We start from the raw sequence: 25,795 nt of genomic DNA, 5'->3' as shown, positions 1-25,795 counted from the left end.
GGCTATGTTTTATGAACAGATTGTAAGGTTTGAATCTCAAAAGCCCAGAATGCATCCTCATCTCTGCTCTTACGAAGAGCGACTTGCTGTTATTTCTGGATTTTGTAATCTCCACCGCTGGACATTCTGTATTTTTTGCTTTTTTTAATTCTAAAATTTTCAGTTTTGTTGATTATGCTTCTACCCTCTGTTGGTTGATACTTGATAGGTGGCATTTGTGTGGGTTGCCATTGTTGTCTTCCTAATTTCATTTATTGTTAAGTTTACTGTGAAAAGGGAAAATTTATATATTTACACTACGACTCTTGTGTACTTACTGCTTATATTTAGGATATTTCTAAACGTACTTCAATTAATCTGGAGAAATTTTACTTGAATGCTTTCTTTTTCTTTTTCTTTTTCTTTTTTTCTTTTGCCTTTTTTCTTTTCATTTTCACAATTAATTCACCCATTATATTTTCTTTTCTTTTCTCTTTGCAAACTTAAGTATTTTTAATTTAATATTGATTTACAATCTAAATTATTTTTAATTATCTACAAATTTCTCCCTTCAATTGCTTGTAAAAGTATAATAAAATTATATTAATTTTCAGAAGCATGTATTCAAAATTTTAGATTTAAATTAATATTTTAAAAGATTAAAGATATTGTTATGTTGATTGAATGCAGAATTGACAAAAGAAAATAAAAAATGAATTCAATGGAGCGAATGGGAAAAAGAACAAGAAATAATGCTTATGCACTCCTAACCATGATGCAATATCTCCCTTAACCTGTGTTGGAATATTACGGCGGCTGAAGAATAAAAAAGATTTGGCAAAGTTAATGCTTTGATCACTAGTTTAAAATATTATCTTTTAGTCATTTTTAATAGTTTATTATTCGATTTTAAAAAATATATCAAAATTTTTTTAATATTTTAAAATATTTATTAATTAAATTTTTATTAATTTTATACGTTAAATATTTTATTATTTAATTTTTATAATTTAAAAAAATTACTAATTAAATCTTTTAAATTTATAAAATACTCTATTAATTATTTTTTTATGTAAATGGTATTTTAGATTTTTTTTACAATATTTAACTTTTTAAAATTAATAAAAAAATTAATTAATAAATTTTTTAAAATATTAAAAATTATTAATATATTTTTTAAAATTGATAGATGATATTTTTTGTAATAGTATTTATAATTAAAGAAATAAAGGGGTGTTTGATTTAGTAATTGAATACAATTTATAGTTATTAAATATCAGCTCTAATATAATTTTTATCATTGAAACGGAGTCGCTTAATTTTTTAAAAAAATTATACCATTATTAAGATTTTTTGAGCTAATTTTTTTTAATTTCAATGATAAGTGATATAATTTTTTAAAAAAATTATACCATTACTTTCGATGAAACGAATGATGCTTTGTGTAAACCAGGTTGTGGATAAGTTATGGTTATAGATGGGAGATGGAACACTGACGTAGTCCCTTAACGGGCTAGCTGAAAGGAGATAGAGAAAGTTTGCAGATGGATGATGATGGGTTCCAATAGATCTAATTGCATGATTAATTTTTGGAGAAATCTTATAATTCAAATTACTTTTTTTGTGTGCTTTCTTAGTATTAAATTATTATTATTTTAATTTTTATACTCTTAAATTTTTATTGTACACAGGTAAAGGAATTTAATTGGATGAATTAAGTAGAGAGATGAATAAAAAACCGCCTTCAAAACTAAGAAAGACTTGTATGAGTGGCTGGTTATATCATTTGATTTGACGAATGTGCCTAACACTTTTATGTGACTCATGAATCTGGTTTTGCGTCTTTTTTTATATAAATTTGTGATTGTTTATTTTGATGACATTTTCATTTTTAATCATAGCAAAGAAAAACATTTATGGCATCTTTATCAAGTTATGACAGCGTTACAAGAAAATGAATTGGTTATTAATCTTAAGAAATGTATTTATATAACGGAGCGCGTTCTGTTTCTGAAATTCGTTGTTAGCACAAAAGGAATATATGTTAATGAGAAGAAGGTAAAAACAATATGGAATTGGCTCATCCTAAAACTATTTATAAAGTTCGCAACTTTTATGACTTTACTATTTTTTATCGACGGTTTATTAGAAATTTCAGTAGTATCGTTGTCCCTATCACAAATTGTTTAAAGAAAGAGAGTGCAGAAATTTGTATGAACAGACGCTGCCAATTAGAGTTTTAAAGAGATTAAAGATAAATCCTAAAACTATTTATAAAGTTCGCAACTTTTATGACTTTACTATTTTTTATCGACGGTTTATTAGAAATTTCAGCAGTATCGTTGTCCCTATCACAAATTGTTTAAAGAAAGAGAGTGCAGAAATTTGTATGAACAGACGCTGCCAATTAGAGTTTTAAAGAGATTAAAGATAAGTTTATTTTTGTCTCTATTTTTACTCTACTCGATTTTAATAGACTATTTGAGGTTAAATATGATATTTGTGGAGTTGAAATTAGTGGAGTGTTGTCAGAGTCTAAAGAATTGGTGGAGTATTGTCACGGTCTACAAAACCTATTACTTTTTTAAATGAGAAATTGAATAAAATTAGGAATAAGTGATTCACTTATGAGTAAGAGCAATATATAAAATATTTCTAAACGAACTTCAATTAATCTGGAGAAATTTCACTTGAATGCTTTTTTTTTTCTTTTTTTTATCTTTTTTCTTTTAGTTTTCACAATTAATTCACCCATTATATTTTTCTTTTCTCTTTACAAATTTAAGTATTTTAATTTAATATTGATTCACAATCTAAATTATTTTTAATTATCTATAAATTTCTCCCTTCAATTATTTATAAAAATATAATAAAATTATATTATTTTTCAAAAGCATGTATTCAAAATTATAGGTTTAAATTGATATTTTAAAGGATTAAAGATATTATTATATCTGATTGAATGCAGAATTGACAAAAAGAAAATAAAAGGTGAATTTAATGAAGCGAATGGAAAAAAGAATTAAGAAATAATGCATGCAAGCTAAACTTTTTTAGGATAATTATTTTGTTTTTTTTATTTAAATAAAATACACTTAAAAATTTTGTAAACTAAGAATAAATACAAAACAAGACTTGTCCCAAAAAAAACTTTATATAATGGCAGAAAAAGCATGTCCGCATGTCACATCCAATTAATTTGACTTCTTTTTATAATTAAGAATTGAAGATCGTAAAATAAAATTTAAAATTTTTTAAATTTATTTAGATATAGTTTTTATCAAGTTAATTATGTGAGTATTCAATTAATTTAATTTTAACTTCTTCATAAATTAATTTAAAAAAAAAATCCTTCTCCACTAATGTCCTTTGAAAACTACTTTTTTTTTTTTAAGAATTATATTCCAACATAAAATAGAATATATAAAATTTAATTAAGTCAAAAATTATATAAAAAAAAATCATTGATTAGTGTCTTTTTCTAAATAATGAGCTGTTTTATTCTTCTTTCTAGTGATATAATTAAAAATAATATTTAAATAATTTATCATAAAAAAATTAGAGTGTTATTATCCCTTGATTGCTAGACTAAATTTAGTTTCTTTTAAAAATTTGAACGACTTTTATAGAATCTCCTTCGATATAAACTCTTTGGACCTTATAACTAGATGCTACACTAGCGACCTCTCTTGTTGCTATTACTTCTAGAATTAAAGAGTCAATTATTCTTATGAATCTCTTGCACCTTCAGCTTAGGACCGTTCCTTCCTCATTTTAGATAATTACTGTAATTAATTCTCTATTTTTCGTGTTATTCACCGCCCCATTAAAATTGATTTTAACTATTTCTCTAGCAGGTCTTTCCCATTCCATGTCAGTTTGATCAAATATCTCAACGCTGCACTTATTGAATGATTTACTTGAATGTTTATATCCTTAAAAATTGTATTCATTTTGCCCTTTTCATAACTGTCGCAATAGAAAGACTATCATTCTCTCCCACTTGTAGGAGTGAGCATTCGATCGGTTCGATTCAAAATCAAACCGAACCGAATAAACCAAAAACTGAAATTTTAGTGTTTATAAAAATCGAACTGAATCGATTTTAGTCAGAAATTGAATCGAACCGAACCAGTCTGATTCAGTTCGATTCGGTTCGGTTGATCGATTTCGATTTTTAATAGTTTTTTTTATTTTTTACTCTTTATTTTTAGTATTTTAAAGTTTAATTAAAATATTTTAATTTTAATATGATTTAATTTTTCTATATTATTGAAAAAAACATATTATTATCACAAATCGGTTCGGTTTGGTTTTTTCGGTTTTTTTCTGATCAAAATCGAACAGAACCGAAATGACCGAAATTTCTGAAATTAAAAACCGAACCGAACCGAAATGTATAAAAAACCGAACTAAATTTTAAAATCGGTTCGGTTTGGTCGGTTTTTTCGATTTGAACCGATTTCTGCTCACCCCTACCCACTTGGCATCGTAGTTATTGCTTCGTAGGAATGACTTAATTTCATTCCAATATTCTTTTGGTGATTTGCTGTTCAAACTTACTACCCTCAACATTAAAGGCGAGATCAATCAAACTTGTATTGCTCAAGGATATTGAAAGAAAATATAGCCTGATGATTCTGTCATACCATAAAGCTTACAATTAGAGCACAAAGAGATTCCTAGGCTGTACAGCCTCTCACTTGTTGGTAGATGGTCATGAAGGAACTTCCACATGAAAACTGAAAGCTTTGGAGGGAGTTTTAGCTTCCATAGCTCTTGCCAAGTCTAAATATCATCATTTGGACAGTGTTAATCCACTGTGATTTGTTTTGAGCTAGAAACTTGTCCCTTAAATCACAAGCTACTCGATATCTGGATTTGACTAAATATTCTCCTAATTTCGAGAAGTGCTAGACACGTTCATCCTCTCCTCTAAACGGATTGATCAGAATTGCCATAATGTTTTTGATTTCAACATCTTCAAAAACTCATTTCAATTTTTGGATGTCCTAAGAGTGAGAAGCAATGTCTAACAATTAGGATACCTAATGTATTGATAGCTCCAGATCTTGCTTCACTATAGAGATTCGAGGGAAGGTTTTTGGGATCTAATTTTCCTACTTGCATAAAATAGAGTTTCCATCAATGACATTCCACCGGATCCCTTTTTCTAGGACTTGTCGACTCCACAATATACTTTGTCATGTCTAAGATAGTCTAGAACCTTGTATATCTTGCATAAAATCTGAGTAAGGAAAATATTTTTTCCCATAAAATCTCGTGGATTTCCTTTCATTTTCTTTTTTACCCTACGAAAACCTTGCTAACAAGCTAATGACTAATTGACAAAAAGATCAATGCAGTCGAAAGCGACTCATTGCATAAGTTGGGATTGCTAAGGCTACTAATTTAATTAAAACTTCTCTACCTCCTTGTGACAGCATCTTCCCTTTCCAATTGGTAATCTTTCTCTAGATTTGATCTCTAATTTTTGCAAATGATTGAGATTTAGATCTAGTGATAGCTGTTGGTAGGCCTACATGATGCAATATCTCCCTTAACCTGTGTTGGAATATTAGTGCTGAAGAATAAAGAAGATTGGTTTGACCACTAGTCTTCACATATGCATGTAGGATATTTCGAATATGCCTTAGCTTGATCCATATCCTCTTTAGTATGGATGATGGAGTCATCAGCAATAAATAGGTGCTTCATATTCCACTAATCAATGAAGTTATCAATATATAATTTTTATAATTTGAAAAAATTTATTAATTAAATCTTTTAAATTTATAAAATACTCTATTAATTATTCTTTTATATCAATGCTGTTTTAGATATTTTCTTTTTGCAATACTTAATCTTTAAAATTAATAAAAAAATTAATTAATAAACTTTTTAAAATATTAAAAATTATTAATATATTCTCCAAAATTAATAGATGATATTTTTTGTAATAGTACTTATAATTAAAGAAATAAAGGGGTGTTTGGTTTAGTAATTGAATACAATTGATAGTTAATAGATATTAAACAATTAAATATCAGCTCTAATATAAAAGTTATTCCCAATCAGGTGGTAGTTGTTTTAATTTTAAATAAAATTTTTTAAAATTAAAATTTTTATATTAATAAATTATTTAAAATTACAATACAAAATATATAAATTAAAATATTATAAATAATAATTAAATCATTATAATATTCATTATTATATGATAAAGTTTATATATAGAATAAAAAATAATTATATTTTAATTATTATATATATTGTATAATAAATTACTTTTTTATATTTATTTCATTAATATAATAAATATTAATATTATACAAATAATTATATTAGTTATAATATTTTTTTTTCTTTTTGTATAATAAAAATGCACATATATATAAACTAAAATAAAAATTATTTTATTACCGATACTAGTATATAAATTATATAATAAAGAGTAAATTATACTTTAATTTCTAAATTTTAATATAATTAATAGATTGATTATTATTTTTTTAAATTTAAACACTTAAATTTTTATATAATCATTTTGTCTCAAGGTCATTTTCATTAATCAATTGTCCAAATAAAAAATAAATTTTTTAAATATCTATTATTTTCAATTTAAATGGAAAATTTATATTATATAAATTATATTTTGATCCTTAAATTTTAGAGTAATTGACGGATCAATCTTTATATTTTTAAAAATAAATCCTTAAATTTCTCTATATTTAAACTGTTTAAAATTATAATTTTTTCCTCCGTTAGTTCAAAACTAATAAGTGGTTAAATTTTTTTTGAAAGTACAATTTCTTTCTATAATACTCTTTATAAAATTTTACAACTTATTTAAGAGTTATTTATACTATTTAAAAATAGCTGAAATTATAATTACTTTTTCAAAGTTTTGATGTTATGAATATTAAAATATTTTAATGAATAAAAGTTAAATAATAAAAAGAGTTAAAAATTAATTAAATAATATATTATAGACAATAATTAATAGAGATTAATTAAATAAAATATTATATATAATTAATTAAATAAAATATTATAGGCGATACTTGCACCACTTAAAAATAACTGAAATAATAAGTATTTTTTAAAAAATATTAAAATATTTTAATAAATAAAAATTAAATAACAAAAAGAGTTAAAAATTAATCAAATAAAATATTATAGACAAAACTTAATGAAAATTTAAGTGTTGTTTCAAATAAAAAAATGAAAGATCAAAAAATTTAAATTATAATAGATGAGGACGGACTAATTATAAAGTGATATAAGTATATGATTCTAAAAATTCTAAGGATAAATTCATTAATTATGTTAAAATTTAAAAATTTAAATATAATTTATCTATTTAAAAAAATAATAAAAATATTTATATGCTTTTAATGATAAAAATGAATGTAGAAAACTTTAATTTGAATCAACTAATTATAGAAAATTATAAATATTTAATTTTAAAAATATAAAAATTAATTTATTAATTATATTAAAATTTAAAAATTAAAATATAATTTATTCTATAATAAATTATTAATTTTACATATACTTTAATATTAAATAAATTATATATATATATATATTAAAATATTTTAATGAATAAAAATTTAACACTAACTTCAAGTTTACATGCATCGGCAAGGGAAAAGCTAGAAACAGCCGGTAGCGGCAGCGAAGTCCTAAACACAACTTCACAGGATTCTCTGGGAGCTAACCCGCTAGGAGAAAAGCCGCAAGAAAAAACAAAAGGCGCATAAAAGAACCCTAAAAGAGCTCTAAGAAGAGAAAGAAGAGAGAAGGAAGCATAGCCCCAGGTCTCTCAATCTCATATAGACAGAGGAGGTAGCCGAAGAAGAAAACTTAGCTAACACTTAAAATCTCAAAAGTAAGCCCCTGAAGCCGACAGCGAAAACGATTAACAAAAGCAAATAAGAACATACAGATTTGAAGAAAGAAAACACTCACAAAAAAATATTTAGATTTGAAAAAAAAAATATAACTATATAAAATATCATCCTGGAAGAAGGAAGGGACGATCCACTTGTATTTTATTTTTCAAATTAAAATAAAAGAAGAGAAATTCCTAAATCATTGAAAGAGATTTTTTTTTTTCTCTTAATACAGCATGTGCAATCCATTTATTTATTTTTTTTAAAGAAAAATTGTACCAAAAGGAGAGTATTGGGAGACAATATTAAATTTCACCTTTTCATCATTATATATTTTTTTTTTCACTCCTCGTAATATTACACTTTTTTCCTTATTATATTTTAAAATTTATTAAATCGTTTTTGTTTGTTTTGTGATTATTTCAGAATTCATTATTGTTTCTCCTAATAATCTTTTCTCCAAAATTAAACTTCCTTTAAAAATACAAGTGGATTTTATCACCATAATTAATACTTATTTCTTTTATGTAAATGATGGTTAATATTATTTTCATTCTATATTTTAAATTTAGCTCTAAAGATATTTTAATCTAATACTTATGATTTTTATATGATAAAATGTTTCTCATATATAATCTAATCAATTTTTAAAATATACAGTCCTATTTAATAGATTTATGGCGACAATTCTCGAACTGTTATTTTATTGGAGGATTTAGTTTCTAGTTACAAATCGAAAATTTTATTTTTAATAGAAATAAAAATTTTTAGTTCTAAATAAGGATTGAGAGGATGTCTTTTATTAATATGAAAGAGTCATGAGTCTATTTTTACGGTTGGCTTTTTTTCAAATTTTATTGATTCGGTTGTTTCGAAAGGTAATATCTAATAGAGTTTTATTACTTATTATGTGTTTCCGAAATCGCGTCAGTTTTGAAATTTTATTTGAGTTTTATCTTATAGAAATTTTTTTCGTACCTTGTTCGTAAGACTTTAATGATTTAAACTTGAAAGATGAGAAAGAATGAGAAATATTTTTATTAAATTATCTTATTTAGAGGTTTAGATAGGCACTTGATGAATATTTTTATCAAATTATCTTATGGAGAGATTTGATTTTGAATGATTGTAAATTTTTATTAGATCTATAGCTGATTTTTTTATTAGATAGATTCGTCGTAATACTATTTTAACTGTTCATATTTTGATTAAAAAATTTATTACATATAATAATTTTTATATTTAAAATAATATTCTTATTATTTGATAAAATTTTATTAATATATATTTTATTAAGATGATGTTAAAAAAATATTTTTTTTATTTATTAATAAGTCACTTTTTTAAGATGATGATAATGAGAAAAAAATTATATTGTTTTTTTTTTCAAGAAAAAGAAAAAAAAATTAAAATTGAAGAAAAAAAAAATCGAAGAAAAAGCAAAGGAAAAGGAGAGGAAGAATAGAAGGCGAAAGAGAAAGAGGACAGGAAAAATGGAAGAAGAAGGAGAAGAAAAAGAAAAAATAAGGAGAGAAAGAAAAGGTAATTTAATTTTTTTTATTTTTAATGGTATTAAGAAATGAAAAAATTATATCGTTAATGAAAATAATAGTTAAAAATATTTTAATAAATTTTTAAAATAAATTAATAATAATAATAATATTAAGAAATTAAATTATAAATTATTTTAAAATTTAATATACCTGTATACAGTACGTATCATGTGTCTCGAATAGTGAGTAGTAGGGCTACTATGCCATGGCTTCTCTCTCTCAAATAACTCATTGTACGACACAACGTTTTGCATAACTTTTAAAATGTTTCCCTTTTAACAAAGCAAAAAGCTGAATATAGACCTTGACTTACTTACAACCATTCATTTTCCCAACTGCTAACATTTCTCTCTCTCAAATAAATTCAATGAAAATTTCCACACATGTTAGGTGTGTAGACTTTATTAATAAAAAAATGTAACATATATTAATTAAAATTTAAAACTTTTTACTATTAATAATTTAATTTTAAAATTTTAAAATTGATAAAATTATTTAAAATTATAAATTTTATTAATATTATATTTAAGATAAAAACTTAAATGGAGAAAGTGTCTCTTAATAATAAAATATTATAAAATATTTTATTATATTTATATATTACGTAATAAATAATATTAATAAAAAATTTAAAATTTTAATTTAAAATTTTAAAACTAATATAATTTAATCCAAAATTTTTAAATTTATTTTTCTGAATTTTTACTTTGATGTAATATTAACTTTTTTATTTATCATTAATACTAAAAAAAATTATAATGTTTTATATTTATTAATTTTTTATTTTTTAAATATTTTATTATAATAAATTTTATTATATTTATTATAAAAATTATATCATTATTGTTTATAGATCTACTGTTAAGTTTCTGCTGTTCTTTAATAGTATAATCAAACGCTTAAATTATAAGTATAGATATTATATTAAAAATAAATATAATTAAAAAAATAAAAAGTCATTTTGAAATTTTTATAAAAGCTTCTGTAAATTTATTAAAATATTTTATTTTTAAATTAAAATTAAATAATAAATAAGTTATACTTCTAAAAAAATAAAATATTTTTTTCATCGTTTTTTAAAAAAATCTATTAGCAAATATATGTTTCCGCAACACTTCCTTCACATCATTTATACATAATATTAATTTAATAAATAATGCAAAAATAATATATTCAGACATTAAAATAACATATAATTTATTTATTTGAAAACAAAGTCAATAACTTCTGCAAGAGGATAAGGTGGTGGGACCCACCATAACCCAATTATTGTACCATCTTTCTCTCCCACGTGATTCTCATTAATTTGGTAAAGAAATTAAATTTTAACTAATTATAATTTATATTATTACTTTCAGTTGTTTACAAATTTCTTTATTTAATTGCTGATAACAGTATAGTGTTAAAATTCTAGGATAATTAAAGTATTTTATATTTTATTTAAAACAAATAAACTTAAAAATAAGAATAAATACAAAAATGACTCATCTCCAAGGAAACTTTATGTAATAGCAGAGAAAATAACCTATACACTAATTTCCTCCCAAAACTTCCACTAGTCAATGAAGTCATAATACAAGAAATTTTTTTATTTTCTTATGGGAATAAAACTTTAAATTAAAAAATATTTATCTTTTATTTTAATTAAAAGAAGTATTTCATTAATTTTTTATTTTTTTAATTAATTAATAAATAATAGCATAATAAAAAACATAATTAATTTTATAATTATTAATAATATAACTTTAGAAAATAATTTAAAAGCAAAATAAATTATTTTAATGGGTGGGTGATGGCTCCTTAAATGACTTCTTCCCCATCATTTGGCCTCCCATTTTCGCCTCCTAGTTTCTCAGATCATTCACAAAAGTTAAAACTGTGTTTGCAAACTCTTTCTTTCCATCTTCAGAGTTTGTAGCTTCTTTCTTCTCTTACAACTCATTCTTTGCTATGGAATTTGCGGTAGCTGCTGCTGGCTCTATCCTTTCTGTTTGCTTTCAGGGGCTTCTCGACAGGTTGAACTCCATTGACTTGACGAAATACGTAGGCCAAGGTCAAGTCTTGGCTCAACTCATGAAGTGGAAAAAGATTCTCAAAAGAATTTATGCGGTGCTTGAAGATGCAGACGAGAAGCAGACGGCAAATCGATTGGTGGAGATCTGGTTATGCGATCTCAGAGACTTGGCTTACGACCTGGAGGATATCATTGATGAACTTGCCACGGAGGTTCAGCAACGCAAGTTGGAAGAGGAACCTGTTCATCCGAAGAATAAGGTCCACGAGTTTTTCTGTGTTATGTGTGGTGGGGGAAATCTAAATCTAAATACTATTAAGTTCAATGTTGAGATGGTTGCCAAAATAGAGGAAACTAGTGCTAGATTAGATGAGATCATAAAGCAGAAAGATGAACTCCGTTTAGCAGAATATACTACGAGGAGGGTGAGCCATGTGACAGAAAGACCACCCGCAACCTCTTTGGTTAATGAAGCAAAGGTTTATGGTAGGGAGGAAGATAAGAAGGCGATGTTGAAATTGTTGAATGCTGAGACAAGTCACGCCCAGGTATCTGTGATCTCCATAGTTGGGATGGGAGGCCTTGGCAAGACAACTCTAGCTCAGCTAGTCTACAATGATCCCATGTTGCAGTTTGATTTAAAAGCCTGGGTGTCTGTTGGTGAAGATTTTGATGTTTCCAGGGTCACAAAAACATTTCTTCTTCAACTGGGCGATGGTGGTGATGATAAAGATTTAAATGTGCTTCAGGTAAAATTGAAGCAAAAGTTGTCTGGGAAGAAGTTTTTAGTTGTCCTAGATGATGTTTGGACCCAGAACTATGAGCAATGGACTCTGTTTTGGGGTCCTTTTGAAGCAGGGGCTCCTCAAAGCAGAGTTATCGTCACGACTCGAAGTCAGCATGTTTCGTCAAGGATCGGTGCCACTCAAGCATATTCTCTAAGAAGCTCTCACACAATTAATGTATGTCTGTGTTTGCCCAGCATGCTCTGGGAGCAAATAATTTTGACGACCATTTGGAGCTAAAAGAAATAGTATGTCTGTCGCAGTGAAATGGTAGAAACTAAGCTCAACAACTCTTCAGATTTTGGTGGGATGCTCTGATGATGATCATGAAAGTTGGAAAGTGTTACGATTACTAATCTGTCTTGGATCAGGAAATTTGAGACTCTAAACTCCTTGTGTAATAGTCTATGTTTTGATGTTTTTTTCAAGTTTATTTTTTATTTATTTTTTCTTTTTTGATTTATGTAGTATCATATATTTTATGCCCATACCGTCCTTGGTTGATATGGGGGATGGTAATAGTCGGTATATATTGGTGCTGCAGTCTGGACGGACTCTTAATCACTGCTCCATCAATTTTATTTTTTAATGGAGCAAAAACTTTGAAAAATGGTGAAATTATAATATTATTAGAATTATTAATATATATATATATATATATATATATATATATATAATTAATTAATTTTTTTTATGTATCTAATACAGTTTCGATATTCTTTTTATAAAGAATCAGAATTAAAAATTAAATAAATTCAGTAATAAAACAAGTAATAAATCAAAATAATAGACCCATAGAGCAAATTAAATAAATTTAATTTAAAATGGTTCAATTTTTCTAATGTCGATTTTTTTTTTCAATTTTAATATAGATTTTTTATTTGATTTGAAACCTGCAAGTACCGCATATAATTCTAATAATATCCATAAAATAAAAATATTTATAAATTATATAGTTTTAATAATATGTTTTATATATATTATTAAAAATATATAATTTTATTTAAAGAATTTAAATTTAAATTTTATAAATTATTAAATAATATATCGTAAAAAATTATAAATATATTAAAATATAAATAAAAATAGTTATTTTTTAGTTATTCACGACTTAATAAAAATTTAGTTTTGTGGGTATGTGTATATATATATATATATATATATATATATTTTGATTATTTTTATATTTAATATTATTGAATTAATTTTATAAATTAAATTATTTATCTAATTTTAATATAAGTCACTCGTTTAATTATTTAGTTATTAATAATATTATACAATAATTATATAATTTAATTAATTATTAGAAATTTTTAACAAATATAATTTAAATAATTTAATTCGTTAATTATAATTTAATAGATTATATAAAGATGTTTGTATGTATATATTTACTATTTCATATATAAATATATTAATTATTTTATAATTTTTAATTATGAGTGAATCATATATTAGTAGAATTGTATATAATGTTTTTTTTATTATTATTTTAATGTTAATTATTTACTATTTTAAAATAAATAAAAAAATATTATAACTTTATTTTTTAAAATTAAAATTAAAATTAAAAATCAAAATTAAAATTAAAATTGAATTGAAACTATATCAAAATTACTTAGAATTATATTAAAATTATATCAAAATTTAATTTTTAATATAATTCTTAAAAATTAAAGAATCAAATATTTAGTTTAAATAATTGTACATTGAAACTAAACAACTAACTTTTCATTAAGTAATATAATTTGTGATAAATCTGATTTTCTTCTTAACTTTTCATTAAGTAATATAACTTATGATAAATCTGATTTTCTTCTTGCTCCATCGTATAGCATTTCAATGCTCGATTTGAGAAAAAAATTTACAAATAAGGAAAGATTGTTAGGAGTTTATCGAGAATATCCCTGGTGAAGACCCTCTGACATTTAAGTCAGGTTCATAAATCAGAATAATCTGAATAAGTAAAAGTTCAAGAGAAAAATAAAAAAATGAAGCGGAGAAAGAAGAAGAAAGAAGTCATTTTATGAGTAGTTTATTTGACTCGACATGAGTCTTTTTAAATTTTTTTTTCCTTTTTCCTCATCTATTATTCCTGTCACTCAGCTTCGTACGTACGGATGTGTCAGAATCCCTCTCCATGCCAGGTAGTCATATAATTCTTCCTGGCACGCATACGGACAGGTCCGCACTGTGATCTGTTGGACCTGCTTCTCGTTGCCGGATTGGAGGGCGCCGTGTAGGGCTCGTTGGCTTAAAGAAATGCCCGATGAGTCTTAGATCTACATTTCTTTTTTAAGGTCTGGTTCTGAAAACTCTGCGATCATCAAATTGTATAATAAAAAAAATAATTATACCAATGATTATCAAACTAATAATTAAATTTGATGATTACTAAAGAAAATTGAATTTAATGATGAGGATAAAATAAAAATTTATCATGACTAATTTATTAAATTTCAATTTATTTTAATTACATCTAATTGAATAAATCATGAAATTTCTTTTTTTTTTAAAAAAAAATTATTGTTTTATTAAGTTGATCTCAAACTCATAGGGCCTCAAAATCGATTCAAGCATAATGATTTTCTCTTAGGGTTTAAGCTTCAAGAATAAATAATGGGGCCATGTTTGCTCCAAATAGGAAAGGCTGGCTAAGACACGCATTATAATATTCTATAATTCTCAAGATAATCTTTATTGATAGTTTTACTAGGACATTTCACGGTTGATGTCCGACCTGACTCAACTCATTAATGCTTCCATGACTCGACGAGTCTAGACATTGCAACACGCGAAGATCCACCCTCACTCAGTGCTGCCGTTGCTGCGTTTTTCATAGCAATGGTTCGCTCCCTAACCGATTTACCTGAATCCGACTGCATCAACTCATTAACTCGCTTCTCCACCTCCAACCCAGTTACAAACCCGTTTTCGTCTTCCTTCATGGGCAAAGCAATTTTCATTTCTTCAACCAACATCAACCTATTGAACTTTTGCTCTGCGTATAGAGGCCAAGCCACCATCGGAACTCCAGCACTCACGGCTTCAAGCACCGAGTTCCATCCACAGTGAGTCACAAACCCGCCTACCGACTTATGATTCAACACTGCTACCTGGGGAGCCCATGATTTCACCACCAATCCCTTCTCCTTCGTGCGATCCAAAAAACCATCAGGAAGCAATGAGTTCAAATCTGGTTCTGGCAGAGCTGAGATGTCTAAACTTTCGCTATCAGAAGGTGGATTACGCACTACCCACAAGAATCTTTGGCCACTTCTCTCCAACCCACTAGCTATTTCTCTCAGCTGTTCCATTGAGAACAGCCCCAAGCTTCCAAAGCACAGAAAGATAACACTTTGACTCGGTTGCGACTCAAGCCAGTTTAAACACTCAGTGTCACCATCTGTTTGATTGTTGGTCACAATGAGTGGGCCAGTACAATAAGCAGGTGGTGTTGTACTATCAGGTATGCAGAGTCCATCTGATATTGCCTTAAGAGCTCTGGCTTCCAGCACTGCAAAGGTGTTCACTATAACTCCTGCTGATTTTGGAAAGCAGTAGGCCATGTCTAGAAAATATTCGTAGGCTTTATTGTTGCGATCACTTACTGCCGATGAAAAATTGGAGGAAGATATTGGTGGGATACCCGGCAAATTAAGAAAGGTGTTCATGTCTTTGAAACTTTTGGTGGTGGTCTGATGAAGGGTCGGAAAATACATGGAAGCAGCAAGACACCCAGCACCAGAAGTGAAGAAGAAATAGCCGGGGATGTTAAGTTGAGAGGCAATGGATAGAGAAAAAAAGCAGAAGAAATCCATAATGAAGGCTTTAATTTTGTGGGTTTTGGAGATGGAGAGAAGGGCTTGGTGGACATGAGGATTGCTGAGATGGAGGACTTCAAAGATGAGAGTTTCATAGTGTGTGTTGGTGGAGGAGGGGAGGGTAATGGTGGGAAGACGGTGGAAGGAGTTGAGGGAGTGGTGGCAGCGACATCAGCAATATAGGAGGCAGTGGAGCCTGCACTGTAAGGGGCGGAGACAATGAGTATGTGAATGGAAAGAGAAGGTTGGAAGGTAAGAATGAGCTTGCCAAGCTCTACCATAGATATAAAGTGGCCTATGGCCGGTGACGGAAACATAACCACCGCATCATCCATAGCTGGGCTCTCCATCTGCTCCTTCGATGAAACGAAACGATGCTTTGTGTAAACCAGTTTGTGGATAAGTTATGGATAGAGATGGGAGATGGAACACTGACGTAGTCCCTTGACGGGCTGGCTGAAAGGAGATAGAGAAAATTTGCAGGTGGATGATGATGGGTTCTGATAGATCTAATTGCGTGATTAATTTTTGGAGAAATTTTATAATTCAAATTATTTTTTTGTGTGTGCTTTCTTAGTATTAATTAGTGAATTTTTTTAGTTATGAGAGTTTTTTTTCTAAAAAAGTAATTATTTTTATATAAATGCTTCACTTTTATTTATTTATTGAATCATTAGGAACATCTTATACTTTAACCCAATAATTTTTATAATTTTTTCTGTTCTAGTGATCCTACGACGAGTCTGCGGTTTCCGTTGAGGGCCGCAACTTAAATTTACTGAAAAAGAGACACGTGGAAGGGAGACATGACAGACTCTGGCAAACGGCAATTGCTTTTATCCTTCAGTCCATTGTTGTCTAATCTTTGGAATTTTGCTCTTATCCTTTTTGTTTTTCAAGGAAATTAGGATTAAAATAATAATAATAATAAAGGGTTACAAATCGCTACTAAATTTTGGGATTCCTATAAAATTATTATTTTTATCAATAAAATAATAGTTAATAATAATTTAAAATTATTATAAAAAATTTTAATTTTTCAGTGTATATAAAAACATTATTTAATAAATTGAATATTTTATATTTAATGAGATTATATTTTTAATTATATTTTTATTCATTTAAAAAAATAAATTATTATTTTATACTACAACATTATATATAAATACAATTGTTCTCAAATAAATATTGTTAACCTACAGATACAATTTAAATATATAATAATTCCTGTCATGAATGGGGGCATGAATTAGTGCAGGACATCTTTGTGCTCCTTTCACAGGCGACAGCGACCACTTGAAGATCAATCACATTTTGATATGATAAGTCAAGCTCAACAGAAATATGATGGACCAGTAGAAAACCTGGCTTGAGTCCATGATTCGACCAGTTTGGACAATCCAACGTAAGAGGAACCACCCTCACTCACTGCCTCCTTTCATAGCAATTGTTATCGAGTTACCTGGTTCTGACTCCAGCAACTCATTAACTCGCTTCTCCACCTCTGACGCAGTTACTAACCCATTCTTGGACTCATTTATTGGCAAAGCAATCTTCTACAATTACCACCCTGTTGATCATTTGCTCTGCGTACAGTGGCCACGCTACCATTGGAACCCCAGCACACACAGCTTCAAGCACTCAGTTCCACCCACACTGAGTTACAAACCCACTCACCGAGATATGATTCAATACTGCTACTTGGGGAGCCCATATCTTCTCATAAGAACCTTTTATAGCTATTTCTCTTAATTGTTCCTTTGAGAATAGCCCCAGCTTCCAAAGCATGCACAAAAAGATAACACTTTGACTCGGCAGCGATTTTTGGGTCACCATTAATGGGCCAATAGAGTAAACAGGTGGGGCAGTGCTATTGGGTGCCCAGAGACCGTCTGATATTGCCTTGAGAGCTCTTGCCTCTTAAAATTCAAAGGTCTTCATAATAATTCCTAGTGATTTTAGAAAGCAGGAAGCCATGTCCAGACCGTATCCATAGGCTTTATCCTTGCGATCAATCAGTGGCAAAGGCATGTCGGAGGAAAATATCAGCGGTAAACCTGACACGTGAAGAAAGGAGTTGATATCTTTGAACCTTTTGGTAGTGTTTTGATGAAGGGTCGGAAGATGCGTGAACATAGCAATACAACCAGCACCAGAAGTAAAGAAGAAGTAGCCAGGGATGTTAAGTTGGGAGGCAATGGAAAGAGAAGCAAAACAGAAAAAGTAGCCAGGAAAGTCCATAATGAATGCGTTAATTTTGTGGTTTTTGGACATGGAGAGAAGCGCTTGGTGGACATGAGGATTGCTGAAAAGGATGACCTCCAAAGTGAGAGTTTCATGGCGTATGAAGATGGTGGTTGAAAGGAGGGTCTTTATGGGAAGATGGTGGAAGTAGATTGAGGGAATGGTGGCAGCGACATCAGCAGCAATACCTGTTACCCCTCTAATTTTAGCACTTGGATTTAAAATGAGCTTGAGTTTCTATGACAACAAAGAATCAATCTCAGTTTCTCCTAATTTTCAATTTAAAATTAAATAGAATTGAATTGGTGAAGATGTTCTTCTTAGTTCATCACCCCCTTTCAACCTATTTCAATTAATTACAAGAATTTAAAATTTTCCAAAAATATAACTCTAGACATACAAAACATAAAGGCTGAACTTTTTGGTCCTTTTTAGATTTTATTTATAGATATTTATTATTTGAATATGTTTATATAAATAATTAATTTAAAATATATTTTACACTAATATTTATAAATTTTTTTACATATTTTTATTTAAAAATTAAAATTTTAATATTTATTAAAAATATTAAATTTTTTAAATAAAAAATGTTAATAAAAAATTTTTTATATAAATTATTAATATAAAAATATAAAATTAAATAGATTTAAATTTTATTAAATAATAATAATTAAATTTAGAATAAATTCGAATAGTTTAAATTAATCTTTTATCACGTTAAAAACAGTTTAAATTTAAATAATTTAAATAATTTTTTTATTAAAATATTAATAATATAAATTAAATTTGAATCGAGATGATTTAAGTTTTGTAGCTACACCAACAGGTTATATCTCTAATAGAGATAAACACAAGTTGATTATTGAGAGTCGCCAGGTTAAGCATTGATCCGTTGCACTATCAGTAGTATTCTTCGTCACTATCAATGGCCGAGACGCATACAGTAAACCAGAGGTGTGGTGTGCAGAGTCCATCTGAAATTGCCTTGATAGCACTGAGCTCGAGCATTTCAAAGGTGTCCACAATAATCCCCGCTGATTTATGGTGGGAAGGTGATGGAAATGGAATGAGAGAATGGTAGAATGGTGGCAGCAGACATTAGCAACGTGAGAAGCAGCCACTCTGCCGCGGTGAGTAGCAGAGATAATGAGTATGTGAATGTAAATGAAAGCTCGGTGGCATGTATGAACTTGGCAAGCTCTAGCGTGGACACCAAGTGGTCAATGTTTGGTGACGCAAATAGCCACTTGGTGTTTATATGCATGCAGAGGAGAGATGGGTTGGTGGAATATTTACGTGGAGGTAAACTATGCACGTCTATTAGGAATTAATTTTATGTTTATTCACGTGAAATAATATTATAAAAATTAATTATAAAACACTAATTTTTCTAAAATATTGTACTATGAATAAGTATTAAAACAGCTGAAGTTGATCAAATAAGACTTTCTAAGTATTTTTCCTTCCCAGATGATGACGGCTTTCTGCTTCCCACTTCTCTTACCCACCTCTTCATTGCTGGATTCAAGAATCTAAAATCCATATCCATGGGTATCCAAAAGCTCATCTCTCTTGAAAAATTAGAAATTTGGAGGTGCCCAAAACTGCAGTCCTTCCCAGCTGAGGGCTTCCCAGCTACACTTGAATGCCTATGTATTGACAACTGCCCTCTGCTTCGGGATCGTTGCTTAAAAGAAAAAGGGGGAGACTACTGGCCTATCATTTCTCATATCCCCGCGTTGTTATACGCAATTAAACAAGACTTCACAGTACTCCAGCAAATGTGAGGATTGTTTTCAATTCATTTCAGTTGTTTTCTAATATCATAAATGGGCTTCCTAGCTCTTCTATTGAAATGCAATAAATGGGATCCAATGGGCTGTATTGAAACTTATGCTAATGCTGATTTCAGTTTGTCATCAACAGGAAAATGGTAGAAAGTGAGCTCAGAACTTCTGCAGATTTGGATGGAATTCACTGGGCAGATCCCGGCTATGTTTTATGAACAGATTGTAAGCTTTGAATCTCAAAAGCTCAGAATGCATCCTCATCTCTGCTCTTACGAAGAGTGACTTGCTGTTATTTCTGGATTTTGTACTCTCCACCTCTGGACATTCTGTATTTTTTGCCTTTTTTCTTTTCATTTTCACAATTAATTCACCCATTATATTTTTCTTTTCTTTTCTCTTTGCAAACCTAAGTATTTTTAATTTAAAATTGATTCACAATCTAAATTATTTTTAATTATCTACAAATTTCTCCGTTTAATTGCTTGTAACAGTACAATAAACTTATATTATTTTCAGAAGCATGTATTCAAAATTATAGGTTTAAATTGATATTTTAAAGGATTAAAGATATTGTTATGTTTGATTGAATGCAGAATTGACAAAAAGAAAATAAAGGGTGAATTCAATGGAGCGAATGGGAAAAAGAACAAGAAAATAACCGGCCCTTGACGAATAAAATGAAAAGTATAAAATTAATTGAGTTAAAGGATTACAGAAAAAAGAACTATAGATTAGTGTCTTTTTTGCTAGACAATGAATTGCTTTGTTCTTTTTCATATTGACATGATTTTGCCATAAGAAAATCGGACCTTTGATCATTAGACTAGGCTTAACTCCTTTTAAGAATTAAACTAACTTTCATAGAATCTCCTTCAATATAAACTCTTTTGACTTTATAGTTGGCTGCTGCATTAGCCACCTCTCTTGCTGCTATCGCTTCTAGAGTTAAAGGGTCGGTTAGCTCTATAATTCTCTTGCACCTTAAGCTCAAGATCGTTCTTTCCTTGACAATCACTGTAATTGATCCTCTGTTTTCTGTCCTATTCACTGTCCCATCAAAATTGATTTTAACTATTCCCCTAGCAGATCTTTCTCATTCCATGTCAATTTGATCATTTGCGATTGTATTGGACATGTATTTGGCAGACTACTCAGAAACTCATCCAAATATCTCAACACTACACTTACTAGATGATCTGCTTGATGATAATTTGTATATTTGTGTAGTTTTAATATTGTAAAACATTTAGATTTTGAGTTTGATTCTACTTAAAATAGGTTAATTTATTTAAATTTTGATACATTGGTAGGATAAACATGGATTGAAGAATAAGGAAGCATAACTTTTATATGTACTGTGTTATGGATTATGTTATGGGCATAACATATTGACGAGAACAATCAAAGTCCAGTTCTAAATCTGATACGCGATCAGAAAATCCTCATCTGTCAATACATATCAAACTCGACTCTTTTGAGCAAAACTTTCTCCATCTTATTTTGGTTACTGGTATTTAGGTTGAATTAGAATTTTTAGTACTATATAAAGATGATATTTTGATGTACAGTATCACTTTTTGCTCTGAATTAATTTTAGAAGGCTGAAAACACTCTTTTTCTTACTGTTTTTAAACCATGAACATTTGTGGCTAAATTCTTCTTTTTAATTGAAGGATAATTAAAATTTCAATTCAATTGGTTGTATGATCTAATTGATTTTAAAGTTTTCGTCTCTTCATTGTTGCCTCTGGTCACCTAGCAAAGTTCGTAGCTGTCTCGCCTATCTTTGATCCTGCCCATGAAGGATTGAACCTTCTCCTCATATCTGATAAGATTCTATTCTCGGACTCTGAATTGTCCCTAGCATTGATTAATAACCAATTGTGAGTCACTAAAAATAATGGACTTTGGTATACCTTTCCTTGATGATTCTTAATGCCATTATTATGGCCATATATTCAACTATGTTGTTGGTGGCCTTAGAGGTGAGCTTGGCCGCATATCGAAGCTTTATTTCTGTCTGAGATTGCAATAGGATTCCGATTCTTGAATCTCTGCCTTCGCAAGCTCCATCTGTCCAGACTTTTCATTCCTCCGTGCTTTCCTTCGAGGATCCTAAAAGTTCTAACGACGGAATCATCTCTAAAATAAAGTCAGCTAATATCTGGGCTTTCATGGCCTTTCTTTGAACATACTTGATATCATAGGCCGACAGTATTATCACCCAGGTGGATAACTATCCTGACAACTTCGGTCTGTATAGAACCTTTCACAAAGGATAGTTTATTCTGACTTCTATGGTATGTGTCTCAAAGTATGTCCTGAGATCGAGTCCACTAATTTGTTAATGGATAGTAACGGGTAATGATCTTTCGAACATACGTTATTTAGGTTAGTAAAGTCCACACACATCCTCCAATTTCTATTAGCTTTCTTTACTAGGACTGCATTGGCCAGCCATATGGCATACTAGACCTCTTTTATCAGCCATGTACTTAGAAGCTTACCAATCTCTTTTTTGATCACCTACTGCCTCTCTGGTGAGAACTTTCTTTTTTTTTGTTGAACCAGTTTGACAGCCTTATCGATAGATAATTTATGAGTAATGAGCGCCGGGTCAATACCCGTTACATCTCTTGGAGACTAAGTGAAAGTGATTACTCGATTCTTTAGCAACTTTATTAAATGAACCTTCGTTTCTTTGGTTAATGTGGTGTCAAACCGCACCTTCTGCTCCTTCACTATTTGGATCTCCTCAACCAAATTCGTGAATTCTAGTTTTATGTGAGATTCTAGTTTCTCCAACAAGTCGATGGACATGGTTGCTTTTTTTAGACTTTTTGTAGGGTATCCGTAATCTTCTTTGGCTGATTTTGGACTGTCTCAGACTACTGCTATTCTCTCGGGAGCTGGAAGCTTAAGACACATAACACCCATATTAATAACAATACCGTGGCAGTTCAGGACCAGACGTCCAAGTATCACATTGTATGCAAATGGAATGTCTACCACTGCAAATTTTGTATACAATTCTCGCTTATATTTTTCATCCTCAAGTGCCAGGGGAAGGTTAATGTGTTACTGCACGTGATTTCTGATTTGAGCACATTAAAATGGCAGAGGAACAAATTGGGTGTTTTCCTTTTCTTTTCTTTTTTTTCATTTTGTTCTGATCAACTTATCCGTTATTCAATTTGTGACCATCCATGTTATTGCTATACATGATCAGGAAATTTTTTAATGGAGCAAAAACTTTGAAAAATAGTTAAATTATAAAAATTATTAATATATATATAATTAATTTTCAGTACGTATTTAATACAGTTTCGATATTCTTTTTATAAAGAATTAGAATTAAAAATTAAATAAATTCAAGTTTGAAATGGTTCAATTTTTATAATATCAATTCTTTTTCAATTTTAATATAAATTTTTAATTTGCTTTGAAATCTCGCATATAATCTTAATAATATTGATAAAATAAAAATATTTATAATTTATATAGTTTTAATAATATGTTTTATATTTTATATAATTTTAATATAATTTTATAAATTATATTATTAAAAATATATGATTTTATTTAATAAATTTAAATTTAAATTTTATAAATTATTAAATAACATATCGTAAAAAATTATAAATATGTTAAAATATAAATAAAAATAGTTATTTTTTAGTTATTTAAGATTTAATAAAAATTTAGTTCATTGAATACGTATATATATACTTTTTATTTGATTATTTTTATAGTTAATATTATCAAATTATTTTTATAAATTAAATTATTTATATAATTTAAATATAAATCACTCTTTTAATTATTTAATTATTAGTAATATTATAAAATAATCATATAATTTAATTAGTTATTAGAGATTTTTAATAAATATGATTTAAATAATTTAATTTATTAATTATAATTTAATAAATTATATAAAGATGTTTGTATCTATATATTTACTATTTCATATATAAATATATTAATTATTTTATAATTTTTAATCATATGAGTGAATTATATATTAGTAGAGAATTATATATAATATTTTTTATTATTATTTTAATGTTAATTATTTAATATTTTTAAATAAATATAAAAATACTATAACTTTATTTTTAAAAATTAAAATTAAAATTAAACTCAAACTATATCGATATTACTTAAAATTATATCAAAATTTAATTTTTAATATAACTCTTAAAAATTAAAGAATTAAATGTTTAGTTTGAATTTTAATTCTTAATTAGAATCGTATTAAAATTAAAATCGAATAATTTTTAGATATTATGATTCATTGAGTAAACTTTTCATTAATTTTTAAATATTATGATTTATCGAGTAAACTTTTCATTAAGTAATATTAATTATATAATAAAAAAAATTATACCAATGATTATCAAACTAATAATTAAATTTAATGATTACTAAAGAAAATTGAATTTCACAATGAGGATAAAATAAAATTTATCATGACTAATTTATTAAATTTCAATTTATTTTAATTACGTCTAATTGAATAAATCATGAAATTTCTTTTTTTTTTAAAAAAATTGTTGTTTTATTAAGTTGATCTCAAACTCATAGGGCCTCAAAATCGATTCAAGCATAATGATTTTCTCTTAGGGTTTAAGCTTCAAAAATAAACAATGGGGCCATGTTTGCTCATATAGGAAAGGGTGGCTATGACACGCATTATAATATTCTATAATTCTCAAGATAATTTTTATTGATAGTTGGTACGAAAATTAATCATGGTTATTAATCTTGAAGCTTAAATCCTAAGAGAAAATCGCCTTCAACACTAAGGAAGGCTTGTATGAATAGCTGGTTATATAATTTGATTTGACGAATGCACCTAACACTTTTATATGACTCATGAATATGGTTTTGCGTCCTTTCTTACGTAAATTTATGATTGTTTATTTTGATGACATTTTCATTTTTAGTCGCAGCAAAGAAAAATATTTACAGCATCTCCGTCAAGTCATAACAGCGTTGCAAGAAAATGAATTGGTTATTAATCTTAAGAAGTGTATTTATATGACGGAGTGCGTTCTGTTTTTTAAATTCGTTGTTAGCGCAAAATGAATACATGTTAATGAGAATAAGGTAGAAGCAATACGGAATTGGTCTATTCCCAAAACTATTTATAAAGTTCGCAACTTTTATGGTCTTGCTATTTTTTATTGACGATTTATTAGAAATTTCAGCAATATTGTTGCCTCTATCACAAATTGTTTAAAGAAAGAGAGTACATAAATTTGCGTGGACAGATGCAGCCAACAAGAGTTTTAAAGAGATTAAAAATAAGCTTATTTTTATTTCTATTTTTACTCTACTCGATTTTAATAAATTGTTTGAGGGTAAATATGATATTTGTGAAGTTGGAATTGGTGGAGTCTGAAAGCATTAGTGGAGTGTTGTCGCAGTCTACAAGATCTATTGCTTTTTCTAGTAAAAAATTAAATAAAATTAGAAAAAAGTGATCCACTTGCGAGCATGAGCTATATATAGCATATTTCTAAACTTACTTCAATTAATTTCGAGAAATTTTAATCTAATTAAATTGATAAAAAAAAATAAAAGGTGAATTTAATGGAGCGAATGGAAAAAAGAACAATATAATGGCAGAAAAAGCATGTTGGCATGTCACATCTAATTAATCTAATTAATTTGGCTTTTTTAGTTGAAAATTAGAA

General features: G+C 27.8%; 1 protein-coding gene and 2 pseudogenes across 1 annotated transcript in view; 1 reads left to right on the top strand and 2 right to left on the bottom strand.

Annotated features, from left to right (window-relative positions):
• Positions 1 to 11,236: 11,236 nt before the first annotated feature.
• LOC122724926 (putative disease resistance RPP13-like protein 1) overlaps positions 11,237 to 25,795 on the top strand; it is a 28,987-nt gene continuing 14,428 nt past the window's right edge. Inside the window, exon 1 of the mRNA XM_043961169.1 lies at positions 11,237 to 12,474. Within this exon, the coding sequence (XP_043817104.1) occupies positions 11,381 to 12,469 (1,089 nt within the window). The 5' untranslated portion in view covers positions 11,237 to 11,380 and the 3' untranslated portion in view covers positions 12,470 to 12,474. The remainder of the gene's footprint in view (positions 12,475 to 25,795) is intronic.
• Positions 14,804 to 16,638, bottom strand: LOC110607596 (annotated as a pseudogene).
• On the bottom strand, positions 17,390 to 19,311 carry LOC110607600 (annotated as a pseudogene).

Source organism: Manihot esculenta, chromosome 10, assembly GCF_001659605.2.
Source record: "Manihot esculenta cultivar AM560-2 chromosome 10, M.esculenta_v8, whole genome shotgun sequence".
NCBI classification, from domain to species: domain Eukaryota; kingdom Viridiplantae; phylum Streptophyta; class Magnoliopsida; order Malpighiales; family Euphorbiaceae; genus Manihot; species Manihot esculenta.
Note: the sequence above shows the minus strand (reverse complement) of the source record. Positions and strands in the feature narration are given on the sequence as shown.